Here is a 19,570-nt window from a genome sequence, read left to right as displayed (position 1 = left end):
TTTGCAATGTTCATTGAATATTTTGGGGCCCAGAAACCAAATTTTTTTCGCCCGAATTCAGAGTTTGCGATAGACCCCATGACCCATCCTCTAGTTTAACTTCTGGTAATGTGGGAGTGTCTCTTTGGGGATTTGGTAGAATAATTTTCTTTCACAAACATTATTAGTTTAGAGATATATAATTGCCTAATATCTAAGATCTCGCATTCCGCAAACGATTTGACGCTGGGGTACCTGAAGGGCTTTTTAATTTTTGTATTTTTATTGCCTAAAAATATTGACAGTTAATATATCTTTTCCAGGGGTAACCGTTGGTTTGACAGTGATACCACAAGCCATCGCCTACGCCAACGTGGCAGGTCTTCCTCCTCAATATGGCCTCTACTCATCCTTCATGGCCTGCTTCGTGTACACAATATTCGGGTCGTGCAAGGACTCTCCCATCGGCCCCACAGCCATAGCGGCCATCTTGACACGGGAGAACTTACACGGCTTGGGTCCGGCGTTTGCTGTACTTCTGTGTTTTTTATCAGGGTGTGTGGAACTTCTTATGGGAATCCTACAGCTAGGTAAGATGTTAGATTAAACTAATTAAATAAAATAATTATACGAATAATAATAAGAATGCATTTTTGCCCAGAATCGTAAATAATTATAACACGTTTTTTTCTGAAATAGATATATATTTTCTCACTTTAAAAAAATATAAAGAAAATGGTAGAACCCTAACTAAAAATAATAATTATAATTAAATCTAACTGTACCTACCTAATACTTTTTTTTGTACACTTTAATATTGTAATTATTTTATCTTGTTTGAAAGAAGAAAGAAGGGAGGACTGATACCGTATGGATCCGCCGGCGAAAGGATTTTTAAGTCCGAGTAAACAAAAAACTTTTTTTTTTATTTTTATTATTTCATTATAATTGTAATATTTTATTTATTTTTAAAGTGTGAAATAATGCGGAGTGGCTATTTCAATGTACGCTTTTTTTATTCTTTTTTTGACATTGTATTTAGTAATGTATAGAAAACTATAATTGGCCTATAACTTTGGTTTTTTTGTAAATATTTTTTTTTGTAATGGCTGTTATTTTCTTTTAATGAAAAAAATTAAAATTAAAAATAAATCATTATTTATGCTCTTGAAATGAATAAATTGTGAAAAACGAAAGTTTTTTATCTCGCTTACAATGAGTCTGAGATACTCTGGTTTTTTTTATAAGATAATTTGTTATTTTGAATACAGATCAGTACAATGCCAAGGAACGTGAGATGTTTTGACCAATCAAAATAAGAAAGCAATCCCAAGATTGGAATTTATTTTCAATAACCAACAGGGTCTTTTCACGTTTTTTAATAATTATTTTTATTTTTAAATAAGTAAAAATTACGATGGTAACTGATTAATTTTTTTTTCGTACGACGCGACTTCGCGCGTCGGATATTTTTTCTGTAAAGGTTTAAAATATGCATATTTTGAATTACCCAAAAACGATTCGTTTTGCACCTTATGGAACAGACGGCACATATAACGCATGACATTTTATATTTTTAAACTACTTGACTACTACGCATGACTTTTTATACTTTTAAACTACTTTTAATTACTTATATTATATATGTTAATAAAATCAATATATTGCTGCTCTTACTATAATGTGTCATTAATTTTGAAGGTGTTTTTTAAATTGACCTAAATTTATTGTCTTATATTTCACTTAAAGATTCTTCTCATCGTTTCTTTGAATCCCTTAAAATAAATATGTGTTTATGTTTTTCCTTTTTTAAAAATAATGTTATTACTATTTTATTTTATTTTTACATCTGAGCATGTTTTTCATTCTTTATTTCCATTCTTAATTTTTAATTACTCTTACAAATTTTCTTCATTTTTAATATTATTTCCATTTGTAAATACTCACTACAAACTGCAAACCTTAAAATATCTTTTTTTCACTTGAATTTAAATTTTTAAACAACTTTCATTTATGTTTTCTTTTTCCTTCTCTTTTTTATACTTTCATAATTAACCTTACATATAATTGCTTTTTAATATGGAAACTTCACTGGTCCATTAGAATTAAGTCTAATTGTGTAAAATATTAAACTTTGTAACTGTACTGTATGTTTCCTGAATAATATAACGCATGACGTCAAAATGACGTAATGGCAACTGAGAGCCATTTTATGTATGCTTATTTTCAAACCCGAAAATTATAAAGGAAAACTCATTTGGAATACATTAATAATTATATCATTACAACTGTAAATATACGCTCCAAATACATATTATACGTCATATTTTAATAGTTATTCCCGACTTGTGAAAATACTCTATTATTGGACTGCCAAAAAAATTCCATTCTCAGATGCAATATTTTGTATGTGAAAGGCAAACCTTCTAAAAACCTATTTCTATTGAGATTGAAAGCATAAATCCATAAATTAATAATCCTGCAAGTCACATATGTATTTGCCAAACTTGATACAAAAATTAATCCATTTAAAAGAGCTCTTGCGCAAAATTATATTATCTTTTTAATTGGTTTAAAGTGTTGTTTACATGTGAACAATGCAATAGATAAGACAATATTGTCTTGTCCCAGCTCCGTGAACAGCCTCGACGCGGCGTACAGAACGTTGGAACAATACAAAAATTCGGCAGCACTTCAACGTGAGCGCGGCGAAAATGAATACACGACAGCGTTTCTTACGAGCGATTTCTCGAAAATTATTATTCATTTTATATCAAAATGTATTGAAATTGACGAAGAACTTACTAAATAAAAAATACGCGGGAGTGACGTGCACGCGTCGCGTCGCGCGTCGTGCGAATCGTGTGTGAAAGGAAAGCCAGACCGAGAAATGAATGATTTACTCCATTTTGAGATGACAAAAAAAATACATATAAAAAAAAATAGTTTTGGGAAAAAAAAAATTACAGGATTTTTTTAATGTTCACCATAAGGAATGTTCCTCTGAAGTTTTGCGACATATCTACTATGTTATTTAACTTAATCCAAATACTTACGTTCCTAAAGAAATTTTGGCAAATCATAAACGTTCTATCATTTATTTTTATTTGTTTATTTTTCTATACATATATTTACATAGAATTTAAATTACAAAACTACATCTTGAAATTGAGCTATAACATAATTTGGATAAAATGCCCACAAAGACTTCAGCGTCTGAGCGTGGGCCATTTCTTTTTTAATGATTTAAAAGTTTATAGCTTATAAATATGGTGTGACATAACCATGAAGAAAGAAAGAAAGAAAAAAAAACAAACAGGATTAACATGTGCTGATATTATTACAACCGAGATGAAGAACATTTCAGAGAAGGTAATATAGAAGTCTAGGCATCCACAGGGCTTATAACCGTACATTTGCTGGTTTAAGTGGCCACTTTACACACTGTAACATTCACCATTCTGCCCATATTTTAACATCTATTCAATTCTTTCAACTGTTGATGTTTGTAAAGTTCAAAAGCTTAAACCTTTATTTATGCGGATGAGATTCATCTAATTTAATTATTTCGCTTAAATACTAAGCAACGCTTGAAAATCTTATTTTTTTAATTTCTATACTTCTTCATGGACCAGGTGGGTTTATCAACAATATTTTGAGTTTGTCCTAATTTTTGTAGACAAGACTGGATTCTGTAGACAAGGAGTGTGTAATGTGGCCACTTAAAAGAGCCAATGTCAGGTCATAAGCCCCGTGGATGCCTAGACTTCTACATTACCTTTTCTGAAATGTTCTTCATCTCGGTTGTAATACGATAATATAAAAAGCTCCCCAGGGAGTTGAACCCAGTCCTTGTCTACAAAAATTAGGACAAACTCTAAATATTGTTGATAAAAGTTCTAGTTATTAAATTAAACAAAGTTATGAATAAAGTACGCAGGTCGATCAGTCAGCTGAATAAATCTCCGTATTCTTTATTTTCTTATACAGGAGTTCTTTATACACTGTCACATCCGAAACCACGATGATCAGTATGAACAAGAAGACATATTAGCATATTTAAAACCAAGAAATTAAAAAAAAAAAAATATTTAAAAAAACACATGGTTGCTTACTTCTGCAGGGGAGACGTGAGGGGTGCGCGGCGCAATATCAGACTCCCCCCTCCCCCTACTCGTTTCTCCCCTGCAGAAGTAAGCAACCATTTGCTTTTTTTAATATATTTTTTAAAAAAAATATTCGTGCTAAAAAAATAATTTTACTTGCCAATATGTCTTCTTGCTCATACTGATCATTTTGGTTTTGAATGTGACAGGGTTTAATGAACAACCTGTATATTCGAATATTGACAATGAGAGATCATCTTCATAATCCAATCTGCCTCAATAATTAAAACACGTACATAATTAGGAATGCTCGATGATTTTTCCAGGCTTCCTAATCGACTTTATTAGCGGCCCTGTGTCTGTTGGCTTCACGTCGGCGGCTGCCATCATTATTGCTACGACGCAAGTCAAGGACATCCTCGGACTGAGCTTCCCCGGGGGAAAGTTCCTGCAAGTGTGGAAAGGCCTGTACGAACACATCGGAGAGACGCGATTATGGGATACTGCCTTGGGACTAGTCTGCATCGTAGTTCTCCTAGTACTGCGAGTGAGTTACCCGATTATAACCTTACCTCATTATTTTCACGGCCAGCTTTTAATGCAATATTATCTTAAAAAATAACATCTTTTATTAGGTTTACAAGACGAAAATCAACACAAAATATGTGTCCTAAAACGGGTTAAATCGACATGTTAATATACTAATAGGTCGATGACTTTAAATGAAATTAAATTGTATTTTGTGACACTCTCTTCCTTCTAAATATCTAAATGGTAATACGATCTTTTCATTGTCTCTGGTAGTGTAACAATGTATATTTTTAGCCATATAATTAAGAATAGTCCAGAAACCGCATACGCACATCAAACAGAAGGCGACTCAACTACTCATAAATGAGTAGGTTGACGTTTTGACCCATTAGTTTCTCTGTAGACGTCGCTCAGTACGCAACTCCTGATTCGAATTTAACCATGCCGTGTTGTGTCCTTTTAAAGTGTAGAAATAATGCTAGGATCTTAAAGAAACAGGATGCAATCACATTTCATGTGTAATTATCAAATGAATGTGTTTGTCACAAATGCATTACTTAAAAATAGAATTATTTTTCCATCTGTCAGATTTTCGAAGAAACAAAATGGAAATTCCGTTAGTGTTGCCAGGGTAGTAAAAAAATTGATCCTACTTTGCTTATAAAATAAGAGAAATAATGAAAATTGAATCTCGGATTAAACAACGCCGTGGTGGACATTTGGCCGACATTATCTTTAAAACATAAAATATTATTTAACATTATGTAAAAATTTTCGCTTTTTGTAAAATAAAATTTGTTTTGTATTTTAAGTTCAAAGTTCATTAATTAAATTACTCTTATTAAATTACCCTTTACTTATCTACTCTGTTGTGTGGATCAATGTTTCCGAGTGCACAGTAAAATTTTAGAAAAATTAACAAATTTTTTTTTTTACCTTACATTTGTGTTATGGTTATATTCTTCGCGATCTGGCAATATTACTCGGTGACTTCAAGTATGCGCGCGGCGAAAGTGTGTCTAAGTGGGGGAATAATTGGACACAGTCTGATGTATTCAAATATGATTCTACGCTCCTTCTGGATGTTTTTAGCAAAATTATGTATTTTTTGTACACAAATATTATAAAAATCATTTGTCTCTGTGCTAATATTACAATTTATTGTTTATACTTCTTGATAAAAATAATGAAAAGATTACATTAGAACAATAAAATACCAGCAATAAAAAAAGTGCATTAACTACAGTTTATCACCCGTGATATGAACAAGTCACTTGTTAATTGTTTCAAAACATAGAAAATGTTTAGTTTAGCTTTATTATCGTTTTCTTAATGATATTACAATAACATATATCATATTAAACACGTTCCTTACATATTCTATGGTATAATAATTATTATTGGAACTGCTACGTCCTAACTGTTTTGAAACAGTATTTTATTCGATAATAATTAAAAGCGATTCTAAAATAAACGCTAGCATATTAATAATAGTATGTTATCACTATATCACTTCATTATTTCATTTCCATTTCAAACGCACTGCTATTTTATGCATTTGCAAAAACTGTTTTTATATAAAAATCATCTAAATATTTTGTGGGATTGTGTAAACACCTACCTGGGGGGCCATTACAATCAGAAGATACGGAAGTCTTACCTTCACTAAGCGGAGATACATTATCGACCCTGTATCTTCGAGAATTGAGATAAGTACATTGATAAGTATGAACGGCACCCGTATCCTACGGTATACATATCTATGGAGTGAAAGTGACAAAAAACACATTTAGGTGAGCAGTTTTTGCTTTAGTTGAATTTTTTTACTGAATTGTTTTGAGGTGGCTACTTTTTATCATAAAAGTATATTTAAAATACGAAAGAGAAATAAGTTAATTTTAAACTATCATTGAGCGCGGAGTAAATTTTGAGAGTTAACAGCACCATCTAGTGTAGAAAATAGTAGAAAATTCGAAGTAGTTAGATAGTTAGCTTTAGATCATACGATGTTTACACCGATGAACCCAATGAAGACCCACGTTTAGTATTTCCCACGTTGAAAAATCACTTCTTCAAAGAATAGTTTGCCTTGTCTTGACGGAAATTATACCCGGGACCTCAGGCATGGCAAGCAAACACACTAACCAAAACACCATGAAGCGGAGTAATCTATTATTCTTATTCTCAAGGGGGGGGTCAGTGCTATACAAGCTCACTGTGACCCGTGAAGGTCTATTGTGACGGGTCCCCATGAATAGTTCTCGCCCTCCAAGCCCAGGTCTTTATAGAGCCTGGCTACTGTGCGGAAGGCGAGAGTTTACATTTTGCTAAATCTCGCCCTCCAAGCCCAGATCCGTAAAGTATCGGTCTATTAGGTAGGGGGCGAGCTCTTTACCATCCTCAGGTTTAACCAGTGGTCCTCCGAAGATGAAGCTTATATTATGATGTTAAGCATCAAACTCACATAGGTTGTGTAATCGATACTTCATTTCCCATTTTAGAATTTTAAACCGAGAGTTGCCATTGAATCAAACACTTGTTTGATTCTTGTTTTATTTACACACAGAACTGTATTCTTTACCCCAGTCGCAGGATGATTAAAATTAGTGTTTTTTTATAGGTTGTACTGCTTTAAAAACACATATTTAAGTTGCTTTTTGTTTTTTTTTACAGAAAATAAAAGATATACTTCCTGTGACTCCTGGTGATGGGGAGAAATCTTCTCTTCTGCAACGGAGCGTGTCTAAGTTCCTTTGGTTTCTATCCACGGGGAGAAATATCCTCATAGTGGTGATTTGTGCAGCTCTAGCCTATTGCTTTGACATGCATCAACAGAAACCATTTATACTCACCGGTTGGTTTGTTTTCCATACATTATTCTTTCATTAACTTGTTTTCATAAAATTACTATTCACAAAAACAAATATCTAAGTGATGTCCTCAAAAAAATGTTTGAAATCATTTCTCAAACTTTCACAGTAATAAACTGAGGAATTTCTTAGCAATATTTTTTATTTGTTCATACTGTATTAATGTAAGTCTTTATAGCTTTAAAAAATCACTAAGATAGACCGGATCTTGTCTTGAGGTAGTAATATTTTTTTTTAGTCCTAGCTTTAATTTGATTTAGTTGTATTTTATTTTATTAGTACCTGTATTTATTATAAGAAATTGTATTTACCATCGTTAGAATAGACTGCATAAGTCCGTCAAATAAATAAATAAATATCTACGATCATATCTAACGAAAAGAAAGAACATGATTATTCTTTGTCAGCATCCCTACTGATTAAAGTCACCGTATGTGCCTGGTACCTAAGTACTTTGAACAATTTGGATGAATCTAACTAACATCAATAAAAGTTTCAGCTCTTTTATTTTAAAAAAAAATACGGATTAAGAATTAACAAAATTTGGCTAAACAGTGTTTGCCTATCATGCAAGAGGTCTCGGGTTCGATTCCAGACATGGTTGACTTGAAATATTTATTTAAAAAGGTGTTTTCACACTAGAATATTTCATTGTCCCTGGACTGACTCCTAATGCGTAAAACTTCATCTTACCTTCATGTAACGAAAGTGATCAAGATACTCTGTAGTTGGTGTACCGATTTACTGCCCTATGCACCGTTAGCTTCGAAAAGGGAATGATTATGAAAATATCAAATCATAATACCTACCCCGAGCTGTTTTTTTCTTAAAGATGTTTTCGATCTCTATTGAAAAATATTTTTATCTGTCTAATTGACGGTAAAGCTTGAGTAGAAATCGAAATATTATGTAAATTGAAAACTTTTTATTGTTCTAGGTCATGTCAAAGCTGGCTTACCAAACATAACTCTTCCGCCTTTCGAATCAACGGTTGGAAATCATACATACACCTTTATCGAAATGGCTTCCACAATGACATCGGCAATCTTTGTCGTTCCTTTATTATCTATATTGGAAAACATCGCTTTGGCCAAAGTATTTTGTAAGTATAACATAATAATTTATGAACACAAATAATATAATTATCCCTTATCTTTTTTTCTCAAATTCAATGTAATTATATTATTTATGAACATGATCCATAAAGTTGATTGATGTGGATAGGAAGTGTGAAATTATGTATCCACATAAAAACTAACAAGCTATTTTGTAACACGAGGGTGATCATAAACTTGGATGAGTATCATTAATTTAAAATATGATAATAAATACTTAATGATACCTGTGTTATGCCTATGTACAATAGTGTTTTTTGTGATTATCTCATGTCATACATTATGTCAATTTGATGAATGTGTATAAAATAAAACTTGTCCTTGTACCTTGGAATCAAATTAATGAAAAATAATTGCATTTATAGAATTTTGAGTGGGTTTGCTGTCAAATATTTATGATATTTTGACACGAAAGATTGACAAATTGTTTAAAAATATATTTGCACAGCCATCTAAGCAGTGTTAATAAATTATATGCACAAAGATCATGGCTGAATACTATGCAAATATTACGTTGGCTTGTTAAAATTGACAAGATTCTTTTTGTGTTTCAATGGTTTTGAGTAATATGTATTTATTTTTTATTTCAGCTGAAGGAAAACCAGTTGATGCGACTCAAGAAATGGTAGCTATTGGTTTGTGCAACATTGCATCATCATTTGTCAGCTCTATGCCAGTGTCAGGAGCCTTATCAAGGGGAGCTGTTAACCACGCTTCAGGAGTCAAAACTACTTTTGGTGGAGTTTACACTGGGATTATAGTTCTTGTCTCTCTGCAGGTGTGAATAATAACTTAATTATAATAATGTTAACTTGGTTTAATAATGTTAAAAAAAAGAAATTGTGTCTTAGTTGACTAAACAAGTTAGTAGTTAGGATTTTAACTCATTCCCCGCCGTCAAAATTGGTGTATTTTATTTTTTAGTCTAGTTTAAACACTTACTCTGTGCCCATGAATATATAGATTCTCACAGATGTATGTGAGCATCACGGTGAAAGAGTTAAATGTGTTATTTGAAAGTTATATATCCTTTTCTAAATATTCAATTAAATCCTGCCACATTTTTTTGATATTTTCATATTCAAATTCAACTGTTTAACATACCTACCCCATATTTATTTTGTTTGGAAGAAAGTACAGGTTCACAAGTAGGTACTTCTTTTTCAGAATGTGTATGGAATACAAAGTTTAAATTTGAAAAGAAAATATTCCGTTGTTTTCCAATTAATTGGTCTATGAAAATTTTCTGTTTTAATCTATGGTCAAAAAATAAGGCGCAAGCTGAAGTAGGTAGTTTTTACTTTTAATTTAGGTAGTTTTTAATAAGAGAATATCTCTGATTAAGAATCTGAAACATGTTTTTTTGTTTTGTTTGCAGTATTTTACTCCATATTTCTACTACATTCCAAAAGCATCTTTAGCAGCAGTAATTATTGCTGCGGTTGTGTTCATGGTGGAGCTTCATGTCTTCAAACCAATATGGAAAACTAAAAGTAAGAATATGTGTTATCTTAATCAATTTTCTTAACACGAGACCAATGCAAAGTCCCATTGTCCCATCCATTACGGGGTGATCAATTTTATAAATATATTTAATTTTTCTGTTTTTTTGTGCAACAATCTATAAATAATTATCTTCATGTACTAAATGCTTCTGAGAATTTCTGTTTGTGTTTAGAGATTGATCTCATCCCGGCCGTTGTAACGTTCATCTCCTGCCTGCTAATTCGCCTGGAGCTCGGAATAGTCATCGGAATTTCCATCAACTTGCTGTTTCTCCTCTACGCGTCAGCACGGCCTAGTGTTCACGTCAACAAAGCCATTGTAAGTACACACTCTTAAAGCTAGTGATACGCTAGGAGACAATCGAAATTATTTAGATTACCGAAAAAGATAAAAGTGGCGTGGTAAGCAAAGTAATTGCCAAGAAAAATATTGACTGGCAGTGCACAACAATTATGTATGGAAGTGAACCATGGAACTGGCAGAGAAAGTGAATGCTGAGTGAACACGGTCAATATGCGATTTCTTGAATGATGAATATGTGGGGGATTAATGTATGACAGGGTTATGAATTATGAAATCAGGCGATAGTGCAAATCTGAGTCAGGTAGATTAGATTAAGAAAGGGTCACTGAGATGGTTTGATCATGTAAAACGAATGAATGATGAAAGAATGGTAAAACGGATATATATCACGAGAATGAACGGAAACGTAGGACAAGGAAGACCAAGGAAGACGTGGCATGATTAGATAAACCAAAATCTTAAGTCTGGTCATGTCAAAAGCAGGCAACCGAAGCGCATGAATGACAAAATGTATGAATGCTAGAAATGTATGCCGGTGGCGGTCCATCCTCTCTCTGTCTACCCCTACGAGGAAATGACGTGATGGCAGTAGTAGTAGTAAGAGTGGAAAAAATAATGGTATGTACATATTTTGTTATACAGCACCATTTATGACATTAAAAGTCATTGATACTTATCCAGTATACTTTCTTTCTACAAAGGGTACGTGGGGAAAAAATTACAAAATAAAAATGTTATATGCTGTTCATAAATCCGGCCACGAGGTGTAATGGTCAGCGCGTTTGCCTACTATTCAAGAGGTCTCGGGTTCGATTCCTGGCACGGTTGTTATGAAATATTTATTTAAAGGGGTGTTTTCACACTAGAATATTTCATAGTCCCTGGACTGGTACCTAAGGCGTAAGACTGATCATCTTACCTTCATGTAACTAAAATGATCGAGATTCGCCGCGATTGGTATACCAATGCAGTGCCCTATGCACCATCAGGTGCGGAAAGGGAATGATGATAATGATGAGGTTTTTAAATCCTCGCATACAGCGAATATATTCTTACAAAGACTGGACACCTAAAATTCTTCTGAAAACTGCACAGGTCATTCTTATTTTGAAAAATGAAGGTCAGTGCTATATAAGTTCCTGACGTCACTGCGGCCTGCGTAGATCTATCGTGATGGGTCCTCGTAAATTGGTTTTTGCCTTCCAAGCCCAGGTCTTTAATGGGCCACTGAAAGTACGGCGAATGTTCTCATATAGCTAAGACCCCCTCCAAGCCCGGGTCCTTATTAAGTAATGTGCTATTAGATAGGGGAAAAAACGCTCTTACTGCCTAAGGTTTAACCAGTGGCTCCTCGAGGATACGAATTCTTTTGTGATTGAAAATATATAAGTCATAAATTATATTAATCGTATTGATTCCAGAGTGTTCCGAGTGGCATAGAGTACCTGGTGATAACTCCCGACCGGAGCCTGGTGTTCCCATCTGTGGAGTACGTGAGGGGTGTGGTGAGCAAGGCGGGCATCAAGCAGGCACTGTCCCGGATGCCGGTGGTACTGGATGCCACGCACATACAGGGGGCTGACTTCACGGCGGCGAGAGTGAGAACCTTACAAGTTAAATTTTTCTTCTTCATTGTCTCCCTCGATGCTGAGCGTCGTGTTGGGATGTTAGGCACTAGTGCCTAGGTGTATGATATGCCTTCATTCCTCTGATGTATATCGCTGCCGCTATTTATTAATTTTCTTGCTTTACATTTTTTTTTCTTTATGAACACCTCACTGGGCACAACCCGTGTCGAGGCATTCATTTACATTATTTAAATTATGCTCCTAGTTAAAATAAAGGTTTTTAAAAAATTCAATAACAACGCATATATATGAAACATACTTAAATCTACACATAATACATCATTTGTCGGGTTTCTGGCACAAGTTGGTAACTTCACTATTTGTAAGATATCGTCGCATTGGAGATCCTGTATCAAAATATAACCTAGATTCCACTTTTAATTGGGAAGAACAAATAAAAGCAGTTTGCAATAAGCTAAGAGTTTGCCTTCTTAACATGTACCACTTAAAACCATACCTACTATACCCAGTGCTGAGACTAGTTCACTTGGGGCTAGTTGACCCAATAATTCAATATGGATTAAGAATATGGGGCCTAAGTTTCAAATCTTATACTGACAGAGTTTTGGACCTACAAGTACAAATTTTAAAACTATCGTACCTATAAAAATAAAGATTGAGGCAAAAGACAATAATAAAATATGATTTGATTATGTTAACGTTTTGCCTATTAACAAACAGTGTCAGTATAAGATAATGGCAGATCATTTCCTCGATCGCAGTTTTAAATCCAAAGTAACCCACCAGATCGTGACCCGACAAGTATCAGCACAGCAGCTGACGGTGCCACGACAGAATAACTACTATGGAGATAGAACAATTGGGAGTGTAGTATCAAAACTGTTAAATGAAACACCTGTTGAAAATCGTGAGGAAAAAACCTAAATACCTACATTAAAAAAATTGTCAAAAACTTATTAAAAACAGCAAGTGAAACTTAAGCACTCAAATATATTATATTCTTCATCTTTTATTAAATTTTGTACTTATCTATTATTTTTTTTTTTTTTTATGTAATGTAAGCCGCAGACAAGCCTCGGCTTTGCGGGAACAAAAATACAATTATGGATGTTATTTTATTTGTTAAAATAAATACATATTTTTAAAAAAGAAACAAGGTTCTATCAAACAAAACATGTTTTTTTTAACGTTTATAGTATTATATTTAAATATCGGTTAGAACAGATCTGCGTCAAAATTTCAAAGAAAAATTAAATCAATCCTTAATTATTTTTAATTTTATCAAAACAATATTAACAAAAAATGTTAGATAAAATAATGACATGTCTTCATTTCAAACTTTCATGTCTCAAAAAAATCATGAATCTACATAGAACCTTGTTTCCCCAATGCGACGATATTGCACTTTTAAAATTAAAAGCTCATCCCAAATCATAAATTCAAATAAAACCACAAGTACAATATTATAAATCATTTTTTTTTGTATTAATAAAATACGAAATATTTCTATTTATTTTTAAACCAAAGATTATTTTATACCATTTATGAAGACATCTCGTTTTTCAAAAAATTACAGTTACAGTTAGTTACCGACTTGTACCAGAAACCTGACGATATATACATAATAATAATAATAAAAAACATAATGATATCATAAGTATAACACATACATGAGTACTGTGCAGATATTGAGCGGAGCAGCAAGCTACTGTCGTGGGATCGTCTTTGGATCCCTATCCTCGCCGCGGCGATCATTCGCCTACGCGTCCTGTCGATCAGCGGTAAACTGATCCAATTTGCAAGCATAGTAACACAGTAAAGTCGGACCATCAACTGGCCAGGTTTACGAGATACGGGCCTTTGTGACAGGACAGCTGAATTGGACCTAGGAAAGATTAGCGCTGTCTGACATTACATCCGCTTTACTATACGCTCCGTTTGTAAACTGAGTATTGAGTACAATGATAGCCGTGTGACCGTATTCGACCTAGAAAGGAATCAAACTTAGTGGTCAAATTTATACACACACCAAAATGAAGCAGACTAATTTATTGACAACCGTTTTATAAATGATAGAGTTGGGTTGTGGTCTTGTGGAAGTAATGTGAACCAACTCCAGGTCTAAGGCTCTACGACAACTCGATTCCTAAAAATGCCACCAATAGCGTATAATTATTACATCGTCATCGTCATCGCCATCCTCATAAAGGGCACCTGGGCTCCGATTACAATGAGAAGTTAACAAAGTTATCTTCGACTGTCTATAAAGAAAAACCGATACTTGTGTACGAAAATGAGTATATTTGTTTGAACATTTAAAGTATCTTCGTCGGTAACCTATAATTGAACATGTTTAGAAGAAAAAATTGTGTGCGTATTCTGCTTTTCATACAGAAAACTTAATTTTACTTTGTAGATAAAATTTAAGATAAATGTTAACTTCCCCTTGTAATCAGAGCCCTGATCATATACTGTATTAGTACACCACATGTAGCACATCTCTAGTCACTTTTTAAATGAAGGTAAGATGACCAGCCTTTCGGTTCAGGTGCCGGGGGAATCTGAAATATCGATAAATCATAAGAAAGTCAATATGTTGTAATTATTTCAACGTTTCCATTCAATTGCATTTCGTAATTTCTAGGGCATCAAGTCTCTGATCGATGACTTCCTGACCCGCGGTCAGCCTCTGATTTTCTACAACCTGAAGCCCTCCATCGTGGACATCTTCCAGGGAGTTCAACCTCGGGAGTTCAAGTCATGTCGGTGTCCCGCGGGGCTCGACCTCATGCTGCAACAGACCACGGCCTCCAACCCCATGGTCGTCTGCTGACATCACTTTTACACCAGTGGAGAAACCTTATAACCGGTCACAAGCGACTCGGGTCCCAGAAACAAATTGGAGGGTCGGTGTAGCGACTGACTCATGATTTGAAACGATTTATTAGATTTTCGAGTCCATGCAAATCTAAAAGAGAGCAAAAAAAATACTTATTTTCAAATAGGTTTAATTTTTAATTGTAAAAAAAATGTTCACAGTGGTTTCAGTAATTATAACGAAGCACTTCCTGGGCAATAGGGTTGTTGATGGTTGAGATGAGCCGCCACAAGAGCTGGTTTCAATGTGTAGTCTCAATAACTCCAAAAATGGACCAGATTTGTTTTTGAAAAGTTTAAGTGTGCCAGCAACTAACTTTTGTAAAACTACATATATGCTTTAAGCTGCTCGCTTAAAATTAAAATAATAATTTAGTATTGTTCTACATCCAAAGGATTATTGACTATTGACATCATTTTATTTTAGATCAAATATTTTCTTGTTAAATCGGTAGTTCAGAGCTGACATGAGCGACTATTTCCGCTTTTATTAGAATATCAGTTTGCCTATTATTTTAAACTACACTAGTTTTATGCTATTACTTTTTTTTATGGATAATGAATTCACTATGAATTTATTAGGTACATTTCAGATTAGAATTGAATCGATAAAAGTTATTTTTTTTATTGACGAAATAAAACGACGTTTGCATTTTATCGGAGAACGTTAAAAAAAGACTTGGAAAGAAAAAGGTGTCTCAAAAGGAAATATAAAAATGCGAGGATTCATTTCAAATTTATTCCATTATATTATTTAAACATTCTCAACCAAAGATGATGACAATGCTGGACATAATATTTATTTTGACACAAAAAATGTATAGTTATTTTATATCAATGACAATTTTTAAAATGCTTAATTTTATTGTTAAATTATAACATTTTTATTTTTGGTGTGTTATGATTGCGGAGAATTTCCCAAAAGTCAACATTTTACCTGATATTTATGTTTTCTGGTCCAATGTGGCACAGTTTAGAATAACTACATAAGGTAGAAACTTTCATTTGAAGATAAGTTTTAATATTTATCCATTCTAGCAGTAGCAGGAACAGAAGGGACATCCTTCCAATACATATTTTTAAAAAGTGGCTTTTATCATCTTCACATGTTACAGAAAATGTTAGACATTTCTGCACCGACGTTTGTTATTACCTTTCAAAGCCAAGCTCCTGAAGAACAATTTATGAATTTGCTGACACATAACCGCGGACCACAATATTTGTAACATTATTTGTTATCAATCACTAAGGTTTGTACGGAAAACATAAATTGCAAACAAACTAATCATAAGAAATTCTTCACCTGTATAAATTGTAACTTGAGCGTTTTAATATTGGGAGGTAACTTAATCCCGTACCACAGAATTTAAAAAATCGTCCTAGTTAATGTTAATCGTATGATAGATGTGAAAAATTGTTTCAAAATTGACAATTCAGTATTTGAAAAATATGTTTGCCATGGTTGGACCAAAAATATAGTCCCGGAGTTGTAATATTAATATGAAAATATTACTTTAGCTATAAGTGCTATCTATATATTTTACATTTATAAGACCAAATTGACTGTCTATAATTGTTCCTTAATTAAGTTTCGCAATTAATTTAATGCTGCATCTATTTCAGTAATGAATCTGACTTGGAAAACCATTTTGGTCCCGCACGAGTGGTTCCAATTTAGTCCAGATTGTAAATTAAAAATATAAAAAATGATGTTACCAATTTAAACCGAGTCATTAAATATTAAAATAAGTAGTAGTCGTAACTTGTGAATAAAGATTCTCGAGAAGGTATCTTCACTACTTGAGTAGTGTCCAGGTGAATCTTGCGACAATAAGTTGCTAAAAAGACACAAGAGTGATTGCCTCGGCTTCATGTACTTGCTAGATGAATAGATATAGGGGTTAGATGAATGTTGATCTTTTTTTATCATTTTGTTTCTTTAATTAATTTTAATATTAAATGATTTTATTTACTATTTAGAATTCTCCATGAATTCAATAAATGTGTTGTGTACTTCTTCATTTTAATTGTTTGTAATATGTAATTTATTATAATAAATATGTTTTGATTTCAGAAGAATAAATCTTCGTAGTAAATAAATAATATCAGTATTAAACACCGCTGCTTTTATGTATACGTTGTGAATAATAACGATATGTATCTAATCTGATATTTATTTGAGTCTACTACTACATACTACTAAATGTTAATCAATGATTTATTTTCTATCTGAAATTTGCAGTCCTTTATCTAAATATATATTAAATTTTATTAGCGACAATTTTGTGTGTTTTTTTTTTATCACAATTTTAGATGAGTTTAACTAGTGACAAACAGATTTGATGTTTTTTTGTTTTAGCGTCAAAAAATTATTTTATAGTAATTTCATTACTATTTTTGGCCTCAACTGATTGAGTCTTTAAATCTTACCGTTCTACAAAAGTAATATTATTCTCGCAACTTACTTTTCAAATTTTTAAAACTTGCTCCATACTCGGCTCATAAAATAGTGAAACATCAGAGCTGGAACATAGCGTCGTGATCGATGACGACGAACAATGATAAATGCGGCATTGACATTCTTTTATACGTGATCTTGAATAGGTTATACAAATGCTTTATATTCCAAGGGATTTACATACATATCGAGACGGTATAAAATAAAATTGATATTTACGGGTGAAAATATTTCATCCTTACCAATCTGGCTTCCGTTTAGGTCGCAGCACTACGTCTATTCTCACAAAATGAACAGACGATATTAGACAAGCCATGAACAATGAGAACGTCACGATTATAACTCTATTGGATTTCATCAGCGCTTTCAATTCTGTTGATTTTGATATCCTTGTGCACGTCTCGGTTCTCTAAATTTTTCACATCCAGTCTTAAAATGGTTTTCCTCTTTCTTAAATGGGAGAACTCAGAGCATGATACTGGCAAACAAGGCGTCTAAATTTAATAACCTTAGCCCAGGAGTTCCTCAGTGTATTGTCTCCACTTCTTTTCTCCAGCTTCATAAATTCAGTATCTTTACATTTAGACAGTTCGTTTCATCTCTATGCTGATGATCTTCAGATTTACTTGCATACTGATATAGAATGTAATGTGTAATGTTATTAAAACGCTAAACTCTGATTTAAATTTGATTTCTTGTTGGTCAGTGTAGAAAAAAAGACAAGTTTATTTTTTGTATAAATATTTATTTAATTAATAGTCCAATATTTTACGTACACCTGGGGGGGTATACTTGAACTATTTTAAAACAAAATAATCTCAGAAGAATTTTGACAGATTCTACAATAATTGGAAGATAAGAAATTATAATCATAATTTTTTAATTACTTTAAAAAATATCAAACAAAGTATTACTATCGCACATTAAATTTTCAAATATTTGGTTATGCACTTATTAAAATAATTTTACTGAAACCAAAACAAATATTTACAAAAAGAAGTTGAAGAGCACAGAAATAATTATGTTCACCTCTGAGATTTTACTTTTCCCCTTTGACCAATTTCTTGTGGTAAAATTTCATTTCGAAGGAATATAATCCAATACACTTAAAACATAATAAATTTTGTTCAATTTTGCTAAATTTAATACACAATTGATATTATATTTTATTAATTGCCTAAACATCCAATTAATTTTCAAGAAATCGATTGTTAATTGAAATTTAACAAAGTCAACAAGTTGCAAAACAATTACATCACAGAAATGCAAAAAACAGTGATGTCTATTTTCACTATACATACGAGAGTATTGAAAACAGAGATACATACTTTAATACACAGTGCACCATTATTTTATTATACAATCGAGCCATTCTTTCACCTTTCCTTAATTATTGCCAAATATAAAAACTTCAAGTCTTCAGTCTCGTACCATACAAAATGTGCGATTACTTTCTTATTGCTACTAATTTATAACCCCAACATGGGAAAATTACACATGGAATTCAATTACTTTTAATCATAAAACAAACAGATAATCGAAGTTGTCGAATGTTTCCTCGGTGGTCGCGTTAACAATATCCCTTTCAAAAAGGTATTCATAGAGTCTGTAAGTCACACTCTTCAGTGTTGGCAGTAAAGATAAATTGGCACAGACACAATTCAAGATAACAACTTACAAATAGAATTCACAATTAAATGCTAATAACGTATTGTTCCACAATAAAAGTGACTAATTAATATATTTGAATAATCTTAACTATCCATGGAATATGAATGGAACTCTACGCAATACTGAATATATTTACAGGACTTGTCAAAGGGTGCACATCCGCATGAACTGAATTTACCCCACATTTTGTTACTTAAAATTGAGCACACTCCTTTTAGACTAAGGAAATAAAGTTCCTTTATTTTACTTTGCAAATTGATTAAGTGAGAAATGGTTTAACCGAAGATTGTTAGCGACAACTTGAGCTGTTCATACACCCTTTAAATTATAATTACACTGGACGATTTTAATTTGAGATTTCTCGTACAGTTACTCAAGTAAATATAACAAGATAAAGGAGCCACTTATACATAAACATGATATATTATTTATTGTACTTATAAATTTTATATTAAACTATTAGCATACCGAAGCGACGCAATGCGTACATAATATTTATATTCGAGAAAAAACTACAATTCAATTGAACTAACAAAAATGGGAAAATAAAACATTTGTATCCCAT

At 32.7% G+C, this 19,570-nt stretch overlaps 1 protein-coding gene across 1 annotated transcript in view; it reads left to right on the top strand.

Annotated features, from left to right (window-relative positions):
- LOC148281618 (sodium-independent sulfate anion transporter-like) overlaps window positions 1-15,593 on the top strand; it is a 49,496-nt gene extending 33,903 nt beyond the window's left edge. The window contains exons 3-11 of the mRNA XM_088226449.1: window positions 303-569; window positions 4,412-4,632; window positions 7,290-7,470; window positions 8,424-8,588; window positions 9,192-9,379; window positions 9,980-10,094; window positions 10,280-10,425; window positions 11,832-12,008; window positions 14,644-15,593. Coding sequence (XP_088082575.1) covers window positions 303-569; window positions 4,412-4,632; window positions 7,290-7,470; window positions 8,424-8,588; window positions 9,192-9,379; window positions 9,980-10,094; window positions 10,280-10,425; window positions 11,832-12,008; window positions 14,644-14,832 — 1,649 coding nt within the window. The 3' untranslated portion in view covers window positions 14,833-15,593. The remainder of the gene's footprint in view (window positions 1-302; window positions 570-4,411; window positions 4,633-7,289; window positions 7,471-8,423; window positions 8,589-9,191; window positions 9,380-9,979; window positions 10,095-10,279; window positions 10,426-11,831; window positions 12,009-14,643) is intronic.
- The last annotated feature ends 3,977 nt before the right edge of the window (window positions 15,594-19,570 follow it).

This window comes from Micrasema longulum, unplaced genomic scaffold (genome assembly GCF_059751315.1).
Source record: "Micrasema longulum isolate JH-2025_06_02 unplaced genomic scaffold, ASM5975131v1 h1tg000431l, whole genome shotgun sequence".
NCBI classification, from domain to species: domain Eukaryota; kingdom Metazoa; phylum Arthropoda; class Insecta; order Trichoptera; family Brachycentridae; genus Micrasema; species Micrasema longulum.
This window is presented reverse-complemented; position numbering and strand designations above follow the sequence as displayed.